The sequence below is a fragment of the Mesitornis unicolor genome, unplaced genomic scaffold (genome assembly GCF_000695765.1).
Source record: "Mesitornis unicolor isolate BGI_N332 unplaced genomic scaffold, ASM69576v1 scaffold12547, whole genome shotgun sequence".
Taxonomy (NCBI): Eukaryota; Metazoa; Chordata; class Aves; order Mesitornithiformes; family Mesitornithidae; genus Mesitornis; species Mesitornis unicolor.
In genome coordinates, this window is record NW_010195812.1 from 38117 (window position 1) to 57370 (window position 19254).

A 19254-nucleotide genomic window follows, 5' to 3' on the forward strand; every position below is an offset into this window, starting at 1 on the left:
ATTGTGCAACTGATGCTTTGAATTTGAGTAATTTGTGATTGTTTTAAGTCTTCTAAATCTACTAATTCATGAACCAAAACCAAAATACACCACTCTTGAAAAATAAGAGTGTGCACATGCACACTGAGTTTGCATTGATTTCATTAAACTGGCCCAAACTCTGCGTGATAACAGGGATTTACTCACCAGAAACATTACTCCCTGCCTGTGCTGTGGGCAGGAGGGTGTGTGCAATGAGGTCATTAGCTAAACACAGGAAAGTTAAAGACAAAATCATGCTTTTAACATACTTGCCTCCATGCTAGAAACATCTGACAGGCAAGAAAATGCTTCACACTTAATATCTTTTTGCCATATGAAAGGGAGGGATAAGTGAAAAGCTTTCTATTCCTGCCTTCCAGCACAGGAGCAGGAAGAACGAAAGCCCTGACTTCACAACCTCCATCCTTGGGCCTGAGGAAAGCACTTTTATACCTACATTTCCACCAAACCTTCCTTCTCTGCCTCCTTGACAGTAGATGGATATTAAAGTCACAGAAGCAGGCTGTTCTGGTCCCTGTTCATTTTCAATCGCCCTATGGTAGGAAGGGGAATAAGGTTGTTTAAAAGTTCCTGTCCAAGAAAGAACCTGACACTCCATTTCTGAGCCTTTAACTTTATCAGCCTCCAGAACAAAAAACTTACATTGGCATCAATTTTACTTCACATTCAAGATCTTATTGCAGCTCGAGGTGTTTAAAATGTTCTCGGAAATCAGCAGCTTGAAATTCAACCATATATGTCCAGCACAAAGAGCCTGCAAAAATAAAGGATTTTCTAATTTAATGATCTCTGTATTGAGATGAAAAATTAGCTGCTCACCTTGCGGCCTCACTGTAAATCCAAGGCATGAAATTATTTGCAATTGCAGGCCTTGCACATTATTCCTTTCCAATACATGTAGCAAATGTAATGTAGGTTGGGCTGGAGTGTGGAGGGGGGGGGTTGCTCTGTGATACTCAGCAGTCTCTTTCAGCTGCATCTGCTAATAACAGAAACCTATCCAGCACTGCTGAAATCAGGAATTCTGCCAATGATTTGAAAGGCAGCAGGATTTAAAATTACAATACATACCACTTATTTTCTTCCCCTTGACAATATGGCCAGTGCATCCTGGGTAGGAAGCTAAGTTTCCCAATACTAGTACATAATTTGATCTCTTGACAATAATCCACATGCAGCTAAACGGTGCCTGCATAACATTTTGTGCCTCAGTGGTTAAAGCATATCATTTGGAGCCACAAAAGCAAACCAAAGACCAACTCAGAAGTAAAATAGTCATTAGGTGGGGAAATGATGGAAGTGAACAAGGTCCAAAGTGCAAACTAGCAGGTGGGTACCCAAGGACGTTACAGTCATCTTAGTGATAATTTTGAACACAGATAAAAAAGGATAAAGTACTGAAGTACAGAAATCACTCTGATCCATATTAAATGGCAAATCACAAAGAGATGTCTGAATACAAAAAGCTATTATTAATAAAGCTTCTGAAGTGTAAGAGGCATTGAGCTCTTTGCAAGTTAAATCGACTTTTGGCTCTTGTGGTTTTTGGGATTCCAATTTCTATTTGTTTGCTTTATGTTAAGTGAGCTATCTGCTTCCCTTTGCTTTTTTCTATTGTCTAAGACTCCATAGGCCTCCAATTCTTAAGCAAAAATCACTTCGAGCTGCAATTTTGCAGATCTCATGTAAACATACAGCAGAGAGAGGACATGGCCCCATCTCTCCGCACTGCTGCCACTTGGGGTCAGCATGGATGAAGTGCCTTTTCTTTCCCATCCTCTAGAGCAAATTAGGCTCTGTGAAACCCAAGAGGAAGGGAGCTCCTGATGCTTTCTTCTCCACCTTTAACAAGGATGTACAGCTGATGTGCTCTTCCTGCATACTGAATGGTTGTGGCAAGGACTTCATCTCCCCGACAAAACCCTGAGTTTGCAGCTTTCTGCCACGGAAGCACTGCCTCAGCAGGGCACTCTCCAGTGTCCACTGGGAGATATTTTTGCATAACTCCCTTTTCTGTCCAAATCTGCCCTTGATACAAAAACACATAACACAACAACAGAATAAAGAAAGAATTTGAGAACCCTACAATTTGTTTTTTCCTTCCTCCTGGGAGCTGCAGTACACATTGATCAGTAAAGAGAACAACATACACACTGGGACACAAATATACATCCTTATTCCATCTTTCCTGATGTATGAAGGGTAATACAGGAAATAACTGCTCAGTGTGTCAAGATTAAGAAGCTATGCATTAGTGGCACAGCTGAAACACAAATTATCTGTCCTCAAATATGAAGGTTTAAAGGTCTCTTCCCCATCACTGCTGAAAGTCAGATACAGTGATCCTGAAATGGAGGTCCATGCCCTCACTGCAATTCAGATTTTTAATCAGTTTCTTCCAAAACAGTTTTACAATTACCTGTAATTTGTTGACCAGTAATTTCCTTCCTTCTTAACAGAGACACAAACTGCTCCCAGTCTGCAACAGCCAGATACTTTTTTAATAAAACTGTGCTTGAAGAGTCTTCTTGTTACATGCAGAGAAATAACACCAGGAATCATATTGAGGCAGACCATTAACATCTCCTTACAAATCTCAATTTCTTTAAAAATGAACATTTAGGAATTAGATATAAATGGAAGGAAACACAGTAGCAGTGATTTCCAAGTGGCAGTACATATGCACTTTTATTAATATTCAGATGTGTCGCATTAGCACAGAACTTGTATCCAGTCTGCAGCCGGCACTTGTATCAAGCTGCTCTATTCAGGTTGCTGCTATGACAACTATCCAGAGGCAAATGTCAGGTCAGCTCCCAGCACATGTGTCTGGGCTATAATTGCTTTGTCAGAAACCTAATAGCCACCTACTCCTACTCCTCTAATAGCTAAAGGAATATTGTTGAAATTACTAAATGTTGCAATATTCTTAACACGCTATTTATATGCTATTAAAGCACTGAAAACTTTAGATTTGCCTTACTTTTATCCTCCAGGTTAAAATTGGGGTGAAAAATGTGTTTAAAGTGCCTATTCACAAATTTGTGTTCACATACATTTCAGTGTAAACCTAGGTTCATTGAACTTTCTTTCCCTCGGGGTTAGATACTATCTTTCACTTCACCATGATGATTATTGATATTTAATTTGCCTGGTTACAAATCCCAGCATGGAAAAAAATTACAGCTGTCATTTTGATGAGAAGTTTCTTAAAAAATGCATTCAATGTTTATCACAAAGAACTGTTTCATAGCATCATAGTGCATGATTGTCTGTGCACAGTGCATAGACTTGCTCTTAACAACTTGAAAAGCTCAAATAATTAAAGACTTTTTCTGTTGATTTCGGTTTTATAATTAAAGAAACTGGTAGCTTCTACAAGACTCAGAAATCTAACCTGCACATTTATCTTAATCTTATTTATCCTCATCTTACATTACAACTTTTATTACATTACAACTTATCATTAAGAACAATCCAAGACATTTAATGTTTATATTAAGGGATCTTTTTTGAGACGCCTAACAGAGAGTGAAATAACTGACAAAGAGACAGAGATGAAGTAATACTCTTGCAACTGCAAAGTTGTCTTGCATCTATCTCCAAATATGATCTCATGTGAAGAATTAAAGTTAGTCTGCATATAACTGGTTTGTTCATTGAAAGAGAAATTTTCTTCCATGCACGCATGGAGACATACACATATCCTAATAGCTTCATTGTATTAACTCCCATTTGCCTTGTAGATACTGATAAGGAATAGTTGAATTAAATCAAACTAAAGAAATCACAAATTTGACAAGAAAAGTATTTTGATGTCTGTGCAATGAAGGTATGGGGACAACACCTTTGTCAGGCTATACAGTCGTCCAACTGTTGCTATTTTCAGCTAGTTTCTGGAATGAAAAGAAACCGTACCCTTTAAATTCACATTTTAAAAAAATGAAAATGCAGAAAGCCTTTTTCTTATCATGTATATTCTATAAAATATTGACTGACAGGCACTCTGTGAAAAGCCTACTAATTTTAAAAGCACCAGCTCTGGCTGAGAAATGCCTTTGTTAGGATGGGAGATATGTAAGATAACTCTCATGTTCCTCTGAGCTTAAGCTCTCTTTGGGCTCTACTTGTCATTTGCTAAGTAACTACAGGAGAATCACACATTGCGTGTCTGATTACCTGGGGCATAAGGATGACACAAGTGTACACAGCTCATTACTTTGGCTACCCAAAAAACTCTGCATGCTACACTAGCCGTTCAACAACACTACTCAATGAAATGGAGGTCAAATTGCTAACAGGGACTGAGTCCAGTAGAGAATCCAGACTGCTGGCTACTTTCCTATCTACAAATACAGTAATGAATTGCCAAAAGCCCAGATTCCTAATACAAAACAACATGATGCCAGCGAAGCTACATCAGTTTTCTGAACAACCTGGGTAGCTATACAAGACAAGGCCACTAAAAGGTTCATGCACTTCTACAGACATAGTAGTCAATGATTCAGTTCTTTTCCTGCTTTCCCATATTTATCCTCCCTTCTGGCTCCCAGGTGCTCACATTTTGTCTTGATTGCCACAAACTTCTTATTTCAATTAGAAGAAAAATGCTCACGTTTCAATTATGCAACACGGCAGCATGCAAAAAGAATTAATTCTAAACAACAAAACAATGAAACAAAGGCAGCTGTTGTAAAAACCACTTGTCTCCAAATAAGGGTGAGGTGATATTTTCCTAGTATCATTCTTACTTGCTTTTCCAAAGGAAGATTTCATGTTTTCAACTTACTTAGTTAAAATAAAGGGGAAGGTCTTCTCACATACTAATGTATATAACCTACTATTTTCTATTAGATTTTTCCCTTGAAGAATTTTCATAGGTCTTTTTGATTTGAGACAGGACAGTAACAAGACTAATCCACCTCCACTTTCCACAGAGTACCACAGCCCCTCACTGCTGCAGGCTGTTCTATGATGAGTTTTATAAAAACTACATCACGCACATACCTGTTTGGAGGAAGTAGAGACTGACGATGGTGAAGCTCTTAAAAGGAAACTTCCATTCCTGTGACTGACAAGCAGAGCCACAGAGCTGAGACCTCTGCAGCAGCAGCCCACAAAAAAGCATTTCAACCTCTTTTCACTGCCCAGGACAATAATGTTTGGATTACCTTTTCCAGATTTTTCTACTTATCTAACCATTCTTCTTTTGCCCAGCGAAGATACAATTTGCTTTGTATGTAATGCGTTGATATTAAAAGGGCTGTATTTTAGCTTTACTGCATTTGTTTCATGACTCCCTTGCTGATAGTAGCCCAGAACCTCCACTTCAGCACAACTGCTTCACAATGAACATTGCTAGAGATGTAATAAAGATCTTGAAGGATTATCCCAGAAGAGCATCCCAAGATATCACTCGGAAGCACAGGAAACCTGAAGAATTCAGATAATGCCACTTCTATCTCTGGCTGAAGCAAGTCACGGAAGTTCAATCCAATTATTGTTTCTACATTTTTTTATCAACTGTGATGAAAAAGAGTCCTCAAAATTCAAGACTGGAGTCACTCTGTTTCAGTAACCACACTCAGTAGAGATGATTTGGAGAGCAACACAAAAGCTCTGCATTGCTTCTGTACCCACTGCCTGATCTGGACTATGGAAAGATCAACCACATCCAGCCCAGTGTCATGAGCATTTCACCATTTGGCCATGCTATCAGTAAACCTATACAATTTCAATATATAAAGCTATAAAATCTGTGCAAGGGAATACACTATTTTTAGTATCAGGCAGAATAGCCAAGTGGAAGTGACAGAACTCTTCAGTCAGGTAATAGGTACCAAGTGCGTAACTTCTTGGCACTTAAGCTACCGGCCAACCAACAGATCTTGATCTCAAGATACTGCAAATGCACTGATGCTAAAGAGGGCACTTGAGTAATATCTAACATGGTCAGACAGCCAGAGCATCGTAGCCCAAGCTACCATGACCCTGTAAACACATTTATATTCCTTACAGAGAAGTCTCAGAAACTGACAGTGCTTTTATTGTTGAGGTTTCAAAAACTATGGGAAATTACTTGTTTCCTGACAGACAAGATCACATTAAGTTTCCCATTATGACATAAAGTATTGCCATGAAAAAAATAATTTTGAAAGTAAGTAATTGATGCCAGTGAGACCAGTTTTCATTAACTTACTTTTAAAATTAGATTTTTGCAGGCAGAAATTTTGAGCCTTTAGTTAGGAAGTACAAAGATCATGCGAGTGGAATTTAAGGCTAGAAGGATTTAAGGAATTTAAGGTAGGAGGATGGTTTCTTCTTGCTTTGGACTCAAGTTTATCAGACTTAATATCACTAAGATTGGGGCTATATTAAGCACTGCAGCTACCAGAAATACTTCTAGAATGTCATTCATTAGATGCAGTATTTGTGTGCGTGCAGACACACACACACAATTGGACAGGTTTCTTCCGAAGAGATAACAAGTCTGTGCAAGGATTGTAAGTATATAAAGCCAACTCTTCCTGTTTAATACTTGTGAAAGATAGATCTAATAGCCATGACAATAGCCAGTACTCTATCTGTTCAAAAGAAAAAATGAGCTCTTAGAAGTTTCCACAGTTTTGACTTTTAGGCAAGTTCTTTTTGCTGAGCAGTAATTGAAATGGTTTCTTATCAAACCACTGTCAAAATGAACACTGCGGGCAAAAACATATTTAGTTTGGAAATTCATATTATTTTACCAAAGTACAGACTTCCATTAGGGATGTACATGCAGTATGCTCAGAACTTCCTGCTCAGGGACTGTGTTGTGCCAAGAAGAGAAGGAGAAACAGCGAAGAGGAGGAAAGAGCATAAACAAGACAAGAAAATTAATTCAGGAAGCTGCTGAAGTTTTGTCTTAGCTTCAGTACTGGGCATAACACTCACTGTGCTCTTCACACATTCACATTTTATGGGTAATATTCTGACAAAGGTAGTAGTGGGGATGCAAATTACACCTCACTTTGAGGCGGGTCACCCCTCTGGAGAATAAAAGGCAGAGCTTGACTGTGCTGTGTGCAGGAATAAAGCAGCTTTAATGCCACACTTCCATTCAGCTCTGAGGGGAAGTGCTGAATGAATGCTATTACCAGATCCTCTTAACAATCTACTTTCCAGGACTGTGTAATGCTTGTCCTCCATTAGAAGATCTCTTGATATAATTTATGAAGAGGTAATTTTCATTAACCAGATTTTATTTCCCCTTTCCTCCTCCCAAATTTCCACTGAAGTGCCCTCAAAGCCTGAGTCCATCCATTGGTATAATGCTCAATTTTGGAAATTTACACTTAAAAAGAAAAAGCAGAGCCATGTTAACAAGAAAACAAGGCTGCTTTTTTTTTTTTTAGCTATGGAACAGTAAAACCAACATGATGAACCAAACTTTTTCAACCTTTCTCTGTTTAAGAAAAAAATCCAGTGAAAATATTTCATTTTGGAGATAAGTAAGAAAAGTGAAAGAAGTTTAAAAGTAAGTAAGAAAAAAGTAGAAAGATGAAAAGGATAGAGCCCTTGCACCTATAAGATGCTCTCCCTGGATGTGAGGAGAGAGGTCCACTTCCATAAGAACTGAGCAAAGTAGTGTGTGTTAAATAACCCACTCAGAAACATTCTGGAATGCTTTGCTCTCAATCTTCTTTGTTAATATCACATACTTGGAATAAATAATTAAGTTTCAGTGAAACTGGGGCTAAACCCAAGGTTTTTTACTTCTCTAATGACTGAACTATTCCACCCTGCAGGGTAAATTTCTCACTATAATTTTTATCAAGCTACCTAACACACATCCCTGTATTTTTTTTCCAGCCAAAACTATTCAGCAAATCTATCCTGAATTCACAAACAAATTTTGCAAGCACCAAAGCTACATCAACCCAGCTAATTTACTGCTTGATGAATCCAATGGCTGGTGCTGTTTGCAACTTTCTTCACAGCATTCCCAGAACTGACTGCCAAAAAGAGGAGGGAGCTGAAGGAAGCAGAACCCAACATCAGTTCTTCACAGGCAACTTTGGTACTTTAACATCACAACTGTAATTAAGATGATCAGTTTGGAGCCTTTCTGCCTACTGATTTTGAATTCAGTAAGTAAAAGTAAAGACAAACCTCTCCCCTCAGCAATAACTGTAACCAAATCCTTCCGTGACAGTAACACCACAAATAAAAGAAATAAAAATGCTACTAGTAAGCTTCTTTACTTCTGCCTACAGTTTAAAAATTGTTTTTCTTTCAACAGCTCCCTGGAGAGCATTACGGGATACTCAACTAAATCACTCCAAAACTCTCTCTCACCCTGGCTGGACCACAGAACTGAACCACTCATTTTTGAGATTTATTGAGGACAAGTTAGTTTCCAGCCAGTGCAATGAAAGCAGCAAATGTTTGTAGTACAAGTGTCTTCTAGTTCTCTTGGGGTAAACACATTGACTTCTTAGCTTTTTGTTGTTGTTGTTGTTATTTTTAATTATTACTGAAAAATGAGAGAACAAATGAGAGAACAGAAAATCTGCACTATCCGTATGAGCCCTACTTCTAAACTAAGCCATACTTAACATTACAGTACTTTGACTCCCATGTCATTTGTAAATCCTAAGGCAAATGTACCACAATTATGACAATACTATTAAAAAAACCCAACCAAACAGCAAAAAGAAACAACAATATCCACTCTCAGCTTCTAAGCTATCAATGTTCTAAGGACAGTAGTAGGAATCTTTATTCAGTTAGGGCAGGACCTGAAAGAACTCAATAGACTATGTATAAAAGAAAAATGTTATTTTAAAAAAATACTCTTTTCCCCAAAAAAAGTTAATCTACAGTGACTGAGGCATATTTTGTTACAAGTGAGATATCTGACTTTATGAAAACCATGAAGAGAAATAAAGCATAATCATCTTTGCACTAGGAATGTCAGACATTCACTGCATCTGAGAATTAATTAAATAATCAAAGCCCGGAACCAGCTACCAGTTTGATTTTAAAAAACTGAAAGAAAACATGCAATTAAACTAAATTAAAAATAACGAAATCCTAACACACACTAGAATAGGTGAATAAATCCCATAAGGAAAAACAAAATAAACATTGATATGAGCTTTAAAAACTCACTAGTAAGGTATTGACAGCATTTTGGTATATATCACAGTAACTTTTCTGTTTCAGGCAAATAGGTAATTTCAGAAATACATTATTTCACTTCACACTTACAAATGAATACACATTTTGAAAGAGTATATGTGCAGAGATAAACACACTGACTCATGGATACGTGCATAATTTCTGTTATTTATGCAAATTATACATACTGTATGTTCTATTCCTTTAAACTCTAGTATGCAGATTATACAATCTGCCCTCAAAATCTACAACCCTTAAAAAGCAAATACACATCTTTATCCAGCTGGACATTATAAACATACTAGGCAGCCTCATGCAGCTTATGTAAATACAGACAAAGACATGTTTGTGTATCCATTTAAAGAACTACAGCTTTTGTATTTTAATTATTCTTGCTAGCAAGAAACGTATGAGGGATCGTACCACCCTTCTGCATGGCATCCTATGTAAATGAGTCCAGTGCATTTATAAATATGGATGTGGCAGACCCCCAAACAACACAGTACCTGCTGTCTATCCAACCGCATCCTTTTTGCAGCATTTCTGCTTTCACTCTCACAGGCGGAAGCCAGGATACTCTCTGCAACTGCTGAAGTAAGGTGTGAGGGAATAGGTCGTGACTATGAGAGAAAAAAGAAACACAGAAATTATTTCTAGCATAATCCACAATATCCTTTTCCAAAGCACACAACACCGTCACCTAGGCAGGAAAGTCCGCTCATTGAGATGTAGTTTATACCAACAAAACAAGGAAATGGAACTTGTAAAGATGAAAAATGAAACTAGTTAGATGTTAAAGCTGCAGCTGATCCATAGATCCACGAGAAGCCCTTTCCCCCCACAGCTCTATTGTCCAGTGTGTTCGGTCTGGCTCATTAAGCTGTACTTTGAACAGACAGTGGCATATTCTCTGCGTTCCAGCAGCACCCTGCCTGTCTGATTCTTGCTAAGAAAACTGAAAGGCTTTTTATCCTCTACAGCATGTGACAGAGATGAGTAGTGTTTTTTTATAGTCATAAAAAAAAAACCAAAACAAAAAACCCCAAGTGATAGGGTTGAAACATCACTCAAAACATAACAGATTGTCAGAACATTTCCGAGCAGTCTCAATCTGTACTATATGAATATTTCCATTCCTTGCTGCAACATGACTGATGTGATTAAAATGATTTTTTAAAAAAATGTGTTTTTCTTTTGATAATGCCAGCCTTCCAACAATGTAGATATTTTGTGGTTCAACTAGATATGGTTCATTTTTTTCCAATTCAAAACTTCCCATTGCTAATTTCACAGCATTTACATGTTTCAGGCTAAAGGTACAACGAATCCTCAAAAAACAAGCCATTGTTGGTTATGAAAATCCACTGTTGGTTATGAACTCCCATATGGTCTTCCCTATCAGTTCAATAAGAATAATATTTACACACCTTTTTTTCCTAATTACATGCAAAACAATCTTTCTGAAAGATGAAGCTCACAAAAAACCCTAATCTTTTTCATTAATATACAATAATATAGCTCAACTAGATAGATCTGAACTACCAAGAAAAATAAAGAAAATGGGGATAATAACATAGATACTGATATACATAAAAGCCCATTCCAGACACTGCAATTTATTGAACCAATTCTGAACTTTCATAAATTCTCAAAGCTACATTGAACTCGAAAAGTACCATGTACATTTACACCTATTGAGGAACTGGACATATGTGTGGGCTTTGGGAGTGCTTTCTGGTTTCATTGTTGTTGAGGGGTTTTTTTTTTGTTTGGTTGTTTTTTTGTTTTTAAAGAGTTATACCTTCTCACTCCTAAAAGCATAAACATGAACCTGCTATGAAATGTCACTGAGTTTTGGAAGCAAGTTTTGAAGTATTCCCATTTAGTTCTTAGACAGCCTTAGAACAGGTTCATTATACTGGCTCAACTGATTTTATGGTTTTCGTAACATTCCAGAAACTAAGGAGCTAACCATTAGTAATATTACATTTTTAACTTTAAAAATTAAAGTCCATTTATTGACTTTGGATGTGCTCTGCAGAATGCCAATTTTTTAATGTGACACCATGCTTTCTCTAATGCATGGGACCACAGCCTGTCTGGGACCAGAAGCTGAACTGGTTTTTAGAAATAGACAGGGATTTGTGGGTCTCCCTAACTAGTGCAATAGGTTTATTTCTCCCCACTCATCCAAGGGCAAGCTCTCTGGCACTGATATGACAGTTGTGTAAGAAAACCAGTCAGAGGCTGCAATGCTACAATAAAATATACTTGCATTGATTTGACAGAACCAACTATTGAACTTCTTTTCAGTTCACACAACAATGCATTCCCATTCACTTCTGAAAATAAACCAGTTTAAGAAGTGAGGGACACTGATGTTAAACTCTGGTGTCATTACAAAGGTTAACAGTACAGTACAAGCTGACACCTTCTTCAGAGCTCCAGAGGGAGGAAGTCTTTGCAGAAGGTTTTCACTGACAAAGCAGTATATTTATTATTCTGCCTCTCTCGAATGATGATGTTATTCTGAATATGTTGCTGCATCACTTAGCCACATTAGATCCCTCCCTGTACATGTCACTATTTTATGTATGATCAAGGTACATTGACTGTGTTGGCTGAATGGAAGTCTCAATGTGGTCCTCTAGCAGTGGCCACACAATGATGTCCTTGTAAAATGTCTAGTAAACACCTGTATAATTCCTCCAGCTCAGGTCTTTAACTAAAGCTATAACTATACCTGTACATCAATGGATTTTTAGAAGGTGACATAGGAGCCAAAAAGGTAATATTCTAAGCAAAAAGTAAAATGAACCCAAGTTCCTCCAGCTCCTTTTATTTTCAGTGCTGAAATACTGAACTCAACATTAGTACCTGCAAAAATGAGGAGATCTCCAGGTAATGGAGTCTCTTCCTCTTGAAGTATGTGTTAACTCATAATTTCTCTCACTCATCACTGCAGCTGGCTGTTGATGTCAAGAGCTATCTAGAATGAAACTTAGGAAGAATGTAATGAATGTAACAGTTGAGTCACCTGGGGAGCAAAATAACATAACAAAGCACAGGAGAAAAATAATCTGATTAGGTTCAAGTTTTATCAACTTGTCTCCGGCAGAGCACTAGCTTGGCATTGACTGAGAAGATGAACACAGTTCTCTGTCACTAGCAGCAGAGCTCTTAAAAGATGTTTAAAATAAACTGAACGAATAGCCCCATTTTCTAAGCTCAGAGGCCCCTTCTGGCTTAGCTTAACTTCATCATCTTCTGTACCTCTGATTATTCATGATCTCTGTCGTGACTACCAGCTATAAAACCATGTTTGTAAGAAGCTCAAGCATCCCTGTCCTTATGGGGTTCTGAACATTTCTCAACTCCTTATTTGAGGGTGAAACACAAAAGCCTTGGGAAACATGGCAAAAACAACATCATTCAGTTCTGCAGAAGGGAGCTTACAGATCTCAGCCAAACCAACGTTTTCTAGGTTCCTGGGATCCCTGCTGCAGAGCTGAGAGCTGAGTGCTGGTTCCTGCACGTTTTGGACTACAGCAGGAAATGCGGGAGCCAAGAAGTCCCTATTTCCACGGGCTCCCAGGCTCCCCTCACAATCCCTGGATCCATAACCTGCCTACTGGACTAGCAGGAAACCAGGTTTCATTTTATGGGAGTACATCAAAACAGAAAACTTTTGACATATTAACATTTCTTAAAGGAAAAAAAAAAAGAATTATCAAAAAATTCCTGGCCAGCTTTAACTGGCAATATACATTTAGTATTGTGTGATACATAGCATTCACAGCCATGGTCTGGTATTTCTTTCACTGCACAATGATGCAAAGCGGGAAATAACTATACTGCAACTACTCATATGCGAAACAACAGAAAAGAAGCAAGCCTCTAAACTTCAGACTACCAGAACAAGCAATTTACATGGCAAAATCAGAAGGTGGGATAGCATTTTTGTTGTTTTGAAACAATGACAGATAGAAGAGAGGTATGTAAAAATTTTATAGTACCTTTCAGGTGAAGAGATGAATAAAACTTAGAAGGAATCTGGTAAACAGCTTAATACAAACCTTCTGAGAAGACTACATGCCTCTCTTCATCACACAGCAGCAGGAAGCAGAATTCCTTCATATTCACTTGGAAACACAATATTGCTTGTGGGTGCACTAAAACAGCAGCCACGTTTTGAACACGCATTGCTCTTCGTTCTTCTGCATCTCTTCAGCTGACACACAACTAACATTCAGTCTCTAACATGATGTAGGCAAAGAGAATTTTGACAAAAGATGTAATGGAAACCCACTTGATTTCATGTACGTGTGGATGCCTCTGTTTCAAACATCTTTTGAAGCAACTGGCATTCAGGAAATGGTTCAAATTCCCTCAGTAGCTCAAGGCAGATGACCAACCACCTCTAGTCCTCTCATATTTGAAACTCCATTTCAAGGCAACTTAAACCTGATTCTCGAGACCACCACAAAGCCTGCCTGTGATGATGACAACAAAGCAACAAGCACTCTTCACCACCATATTGAGCAGGGACATTTGCAACGTTTTAAGAGAAATAATTTTTGTGTAAAATTATATGAAGACTATACAGTCATCCCTTATCTCTTTCTAAAAGTGTACAAATTATTGACAGATATACTTTTGCAGATTTCTTTATTAAAAATCAAATTAGCTGATACTTCTTTGTAGTCCAATAACTGTTGGTCGGCTTTAAAGAACACTAAAGCTAAATAAAATCCTTCCATGGCTTTTGTGGTCTATAGATCTGGCTCTCAAAAATCAGAGAGTCTTACAACAAGTCTTTCTGGAGTTATGTGGTAGTCCTGCAAGGTTGCTGACTTTTTAGTAGTTGAAATCAGAAATACTTGGACCAGAATCTCTAGAAAATAGCTGTATTAGTACAATGTCTGATTCCTTAACATAAAAGAGACTAGCAATTTCAATATGCTGTAAAATACACATTTGCAGTACACCAACTCTATACAGTATCGTCAGATCTTCTGTGTAAAGTGAAATACCTTTGCAGTATCTTCATGGGAAACATAAAATAGTGTTTTTGGCATATTCACATAATTCCTGTATTCCTATATGAAATCTAAGAAACTGCTATGTTCTAATTTCAAAAGTTCATTTTTGGTATAAATCTGCCAATTACTGATATAATAGATGGATTATATTTCAATCTAAATCACCTGGAGTAGTATATTCACCAAAATAAAGTTTGCCATCTGCTGTACGTGCTGTCCTCCTGTGGTTAGAGATCTGTTGTCTTTCAAGTTACTACCTTGGCATTTTTTGTGAGATCCCATATCTACCTATTGATAAAAGCCAACATTGTCATACAGAAGCTTGATCTAGATACTCTTACACATTACACCAGTCTGACTCAGTTCTGAAAAAATACAGCTACCCATTACATCAGATAATGATTACACATGTGCATCTGCTAAAATGCCAAACTTAATAACCTGAAACTTTTGCATAGATACTTCCTTCTAGTTTAGGCCAATTAACACTGAAAAGGAGATCTTTCAGTATAAGAGAGTTGCAAGCACATAAACATTAAAGTTACTTAACTTTGTTCACAGAGCCCCTAATATAAATGTACGAACTCTAGTATAAATGTGTGAATGAGAAAATATTTTAACTATTACTCAGACTTTAAAAAAACAAGTATGACACTTTCCAAAGTGATTTGGCATCTGAAGGTGAACAGTATGCAATACCTAAACAGCATTTTTTCATAGAAAACATAAAAAATACTTTACAAGACAGGGTACACATTATCTTGAAATGAGATTTTTTTTTTTTTACTGAGTGTAATGCAGTGGAACATATGACACAGAACTGGCCTACACTGCACAGTTACAAAGGATTCCGAAACCTTTACACAGAGTATTTTTACATTTACAGACTGAAGTACAGTACTGCTCTCTATTGGATGTACTTAATTATTAGTTAGTACAGAATAGTGAAATATGAACAACTGGACTGGCATTTTAATGCTTGTAGCACTGCGTTTCAGACTGGGTTTTGATATATTTTGTTCAGTCTTGCAGTCTTGTGATAAATACTCAACAGTAACACCTACTAAAGCACTCAAAGAAATAACTAGAAAGATTTTCTTAAATGGCAGAAGAGGCTTTTTAAAATGTACAGTGATGATCACATTGCTTTTTCAAGTTTTCAGCTTTAAAATACATTTAATTGAAACATTGTGTGTTGCACCTTGATTATGACAGCATCTAAATACATCCATATATATATCTTAACCAATCCACACTCTTTTCTAAATGTTAAGCAAATGACACATTCCAATCAACCACCGTGCTGCTGCTGCCGCTGCTGTGCCTACATACAGGGCTAAGTCCAAGAACAGTTTCAGTGAGGCTAGTGGAAATTTTAAATTACTTATGTGTACAACAGAAAGAAGATCCATCTGACTTTATCCACCCAAAACTCAAGCATTTTGTCTAAACTAGTCATCTAGGCTTCTTTTTTGCTTCATTCAGACAGGTATCTCCAGAAGTTGACTCATGAGACAGCAGGGGATGAATCTTTCTGGCCTGTTTAATCTAGGCACTTCACTGATTGCTGAGGGAGCCCGTCACCTAATTCCTCTAGCAAACTTAGGTAAGATTACCTCCATCTCAAATTTATTTTGTGTATCAGAGTGATAGAGAATCCCAGAAATCATCATGCTGAACTAGTTCCTTTTGAGTTAGCTGGGGATTGGACTGGACACTCCAACAGCAAACAGTTACTAGCAAAACTCCAGAGGACAAGGAAAAACTGAGTCTGATTTAATGTTATTTCTTGTTTCCTCTAAACAAATACACTGAATTGGCCTCCTGCTCTTAACCTACTGGCACAAACCAGCTAATCAAGTAACATTACAGAAGAAGTCTTGATCTAAGTCAGAATCACAATATGAGAAAAACTGATGTATTTACTAATTTTTTTCTGATTTCAAGCTTACAAGTGATCTGGGTGAACATTCTTTTACTCCAGATTTTTTTTTTTTTATAAAAAGGGTTGGTTTTTTTTTTCCTATATCAGAACTTATTGCTCATTTTGGAAGGGTTTGCTTTTCATCTATATTCAATAAAAAAGTGAAACAAATGTCAAAATTGCATTCCTATCTTTTCCTCTCTGACAGAATGTAAAAGACTAATTACTGACGGGTTTCTAGGTATTTTACATTTTTTTGTTTTCACTCTTTGTCCAAATATCATGCCTTTTTAAAAGCTAACATCTTCACATTTCCAGGGTTACTGGAAAAAGTGTAAATTCTTCTGCTACTCACTTTTCCAAAATTGCCTGCATTTGCAATTTACTGAAAAGCAAAAGGTATCTGAGACAGGTTTAAAAGGCAGTTCTGAAAAAATCACATCAGTATTCACTTGACTGTTCTGTGAGGGAAAAAATATTTAAGAGCCTTAGGGAAACTGTTTCTAGATTTCTTTTTTTAAGGATATGTGAGACATAATGCAAAAAGACAAAGTTTGTCAGAAAGCAGCTTTGCCCTTTTGCAACCAGGTTGCCTATCAGGCTTACATAAGCTGACCGCTGTCTAACAAGGGTGAGGTGCTTAGAAAGGAAAGAGACCAGTCAGAGTTTGGTCCACAGCACAAAGCAACAACTCTATTATTATTTGTAGATATTCATGTAACTGTTCTTGTGATAATTTTCTTAATGCTTCTCAGCCTATTAATCAAGATTAAGTGTGCATCCCTATACCAATGGACCCTCATCTTCCTGAAAATGATCAAGACCTTTCCAGCCATAAAAGCCATGTGATTGCGAGGGCAGCTGGGCTTTTCAGCACTAACTTCAGTAAATACTGAAAGCTTCCTCTCTCTAAAGCTAAAACTTTAAAATAGAGGCTAGATATCTATCCCGAGAAATCTTACTCAGGCAGATTTCAGAAAACATACCCCCTCCTGAAAACCAGTTCCCACCAAAATGATTCAATCACAATATAGAAGCTCTCCAACCCATTAGATACATTTAAAATACCTCGATCAACATGTGCACAGTTGCAAATCGTTAAAACACCTCTTACAGCCAATTGGCACAACCAAATGACAGAAGCAGTGAAAGATACAGAGCTTAGTTATTTGTTATTGAGACTGGCAATAGGACAGAAGGAGCTGTAATGAACAACACTGGGATCTAACTGAGGAACTGCCTTCAGGCATAGTGTGAGTCCTCTTCTCAGACACATTCAAATTTGTCTTTGGACAATGAAAAGCATTTCTGACTAGCCTTTTCTCTCCAATACATAAGAACTTTGCTCTTCGATGCTCTTGCTTTGCATTACAGTAGTGCCTAGGAAGGAGGATTTCCTTTCCCTTAAATGAAAGGAGGAATCTGTTCATGAATGACAGTTTAAGACCTTGCTCTTGCATTGGGATGCACATGGAAAAAATGGCATAACTGTGAAAAAGATGCTGTAGATGCAATTGCAAACAGAATGCAGTGAGACTGATGATGGGAGATCATGAAGACAAGAGGAAGCAGATAGTAGTAAGAAAATGTAATTATTAAGTCAATTCAACCTCATTTGATTATTTCTAGCATCTAACATTTTTATGAACTGTAACTAAATAAACATGTACCACATATCCTCAGCAGCTGTTTACTATCTTTTTTAATTGGCAGTTTTCTGTAGATACAGAGGCTGAGGCAAGTCTGAAGGATGGATTTTAAAAACATTAGTGAAACAGGCCATTTGATCATTTCAAGAAGAAAATACCTCTTGTAAAGCATATATAGGTCACAAAACATTTAATGCATATAAAAGAATTCTTATTAATATCAGTGCTTGAGAAAGAAGCAGTAATACATTTTTTTCTTTTGCTTATGGGCAGAAAAGAAAAAGAATTAAGAAGTTCACAAAGGGCTACAGCATAGTGCAGGTGGAAGCACAACCTAGAGACCCCATCCAAAAGCCAGTGATCTTAAGACTTAACAAACTTTTCTCCCAATGAAAGATTCTGAGCAAGATGAGAGAATTTAGTAAGAGAACATTCTCAACAGTCCATAAACAAGAGAGAATGGGAAGAGAAAAACAATCTCACAAATTAGAAAAATTTTGACAGTGCCTTGTTGAGGGATCTGCTTGTGTGAGAATGAAAATGGCACAATTACAAGCTGAACAGTCAAATGAGGAAAGCATTTCCAAGGTAGGAAGTAAAATCCTCAAAGAAATGTTTGTAACAAGAAGCCATGCAAGCTGCCTTGGAGTCCACAGACAACTATCTATCATAAGTAGAAGCAGAATAAGTAATCTCTTAAAATTATTAATACTAAGAAATACGTTCATTAACAATAAGAACACTGAGGCTGAGCCTTTCCCATTGCCTCAGAGCTAGAACAGGCCTGTTATGCAGCAAGAACTGTCATTTGGATTATAGATGGCAAATAACTGACAGAAACAGGCTTCAGGCATCTTTTTTCATCTTTACTGTGCAGTCTTACACTCATTTAACTTAGTGTTTACATTTTCTCCTCACTTTACAACATGACACTGTAGATAGATGCACTGTTCTGCACACAGTCTGAACTGTCCTATGCCATATATGAGATTATTCTTTTTTTCTTTTGCTACTAGATGCTCAAAATGTAGCATTCTGAACCTGAAAAAAATGAAAAACTTGTGTTTAATATGTCTAAAGCAAAAGACATCTCCTGTGGAGATTATTATCTGATATCCTATTTAATATAACAACGGTAGCACTATTGCTCCTGAGGAGATCATTATCCTGTTTTGCTATATTTGAGGGTAGCACCTTATTCAAATCAACACCAACATGTCCCTTCATGATTGTTTTGAGCAAATGTTATTAGGCAGACAAAGTGACTCTTTTCCACTGTCAAAATGGTAAGTACATCTAAAATAATCATACGGTCAAGTGCCTCTGTCCATGGTAGCATTTTTTAAAATTGCTTATAATTAGGAGATGCTGATACAGTAATTTAGAAATCAGAAAATAATTAAAAACAAATGGATACGTATTACATTTCAGAGTG

At 37.2% G+C, this 19254-nt stretch overlaps 1 protein-coding gene across 1 annotated transcript in view; it reads right to left on the bottom strand.

Moving 5' to 3' along the window:
- LOC104535426 (nucleolar protein 4-like) overlaps nt 1–19254 on the bottom strand; it is a 53799-nt gene that overhangs the window by 24299 nt on the left and 10246 nt on the right. Inside the window, exon 4 of the mRNA XM_010188250.1 lies at nt 9711–9824. Within this exon, the coding sequence (XP_010186552.1) occupies nt 9711–9824 (114 nt within the window). The remainder of the gene's footprint in view (nt 1–9710; nt 9825–19254) is intronic.